The sequence below is a fragment of the Eurypyga helias genome, unplaced genomic scaffold, assembly GCF_000690775.1.
Source record: "Eurypyga helias isolate BGI_N326 unplaced genomic scaffold, ASM69077v1 scaffold22011, whole genome shotgun sequence".
NCBI classification, from domain to species: domain Eukaryota; kingdom Metazoa; phylum Chordata; class Aves; order Eurypygiformes; family Eurypygidae; genus Eurypyga; species Eurypyga helias.
Window position 1 is genome coordinate 1 of NW_010233021.1, and position 1276 is coordinate 1276.

At 60.6% G+C, this 1276-nt stretch overlaps 1 protein-coding gene across 1 annotated transcript in view; it reads left to right on the forward strand.

The window, feature by feature from the left end:
• Window positions 1-190: 190 nt before the first annotated feature.
• Window positions 191-1276, forward strand: part of LOC104517062 (serine/threonine-protein phosphatase 6 regulatory ankyrin repeat subunit C-like) — a gene marked incomplete at both ends in the record, with an annotated part of 2626 nt that continues 1540 nt past the window's right edge. Inside the window, 3 exons of the mRNA XM_010161608.1 lie at window positions 191-278; window positions 408-525; window positions 790-1009. Of these exons, the coding sequence (XP_010159910.1) occupies window positions 191-278; window positions 408-525; window positions 790-1009 (426 nt within the window). The remainder of the gene's footprint in view (window positions 279-407; window positions 526-789; window positions 1010-1276) is intronic.

Here is a 1276-nt window from a genome sequence, read left to right on the forward strand (position 1 = left end):
ATGTCCCTGCCAACCCAAACCGTTCGAATCAATCTGGTAACCTGGCAACCACATCATGAATTTACTGAGCCACGTGTGCCTGGCTGCCGGGCACGATCCCCTTCCGTGGGATTGCGGCAGTGGCGGGAAGGTGGGGGTGACCCATTGGGATGTGCGTGTGACTCCTCCTTTCCTCCTGCGTTGTCTCCAGCTGCCAACGGGAACACGGATTCCCTGCACCTCCTGATAGACAGCGGGGAGCGGGCAGACATCACCGACGTCATGGACATCCACGGCCAGTGAGTTTGTCTGGATGTTTCTCTTGGGATCTGTTGGGCGCAGGGTCAGGGCGGCTGGGACACGGGGGAGAGGGCGATGCTTGAAGGCAGCTGGTTTCCAAGCCCCCCACCCCTCTCCCCTCCCTGCAGAACCCCACTGATGCTGGCGATCATGAACGGCCACGTTGACTGTGTCCACCTCTTGCTGGAGAAGGGATCCACGGCCGATGCAGCGGACAAGAGGGGAAGGACCGCTCTGCACCGAGGGGTGAGGGGTCCCCTGCACCCAGGGGTGGGCGTGGGCCCTTGGGCTGGCTGGGTGAGCAGGTCCCTGGGACCGGGGCATGACTTGGAGTCCTGCAGCTTCTGCTCCCCATCTGGAGAACCAGCCGTTGGTTTCTTTTGTTGCCAGAATCCTTGGTGGAAGAGCCCATTTTCCCTTCCTGAGATGCAGGATTGGGGAAGGGAGCTGTGAAAGAAGGGCACAGAGTGGCCGTGGGGTGAGATCTGACCTCCTGCTCCTCTTCCGCAGGCCGTGACGGGCTGTGAGGACTGCCTGGCTGCTCTGCTGGACCACGATGCCTTCGTTCTGTGTCGGGATTTCAAAGGCCGGACCCCGATCCACTTTGCGTCGGCGTGCGGGCACTTAGAAATCCTGCGGACCCTGCTGCAGGCAGCCCTCTCTACTGACCCCCTGGACTCCGTGGTGGACTACAGCGGCTACTCACCAATGCACTGGGCTTCATACAGTGGTAAGGACCCCCCTGCCCACCCCTGCTCTGGATATTGATGGGGAGGGGGAAACCAGGTTTTCTCTGTCCCCCGCTTCTCCGGGAGCCGTTGGCCCAGCCTGGTGGGAAGGATGGCAGAAATCGGGGAAGGGAGATGAGGAGTTTTCCTCCCCTTGCCAAACTCCTTAAAAAAGGAGGGAAATGGGAAAACAGCCACTCTAGAACAGCTGAGGCTGTGTCCCCCGGGGCTGCTGGATTTATGGGATTATGTGGCCATCACCCTGGCTG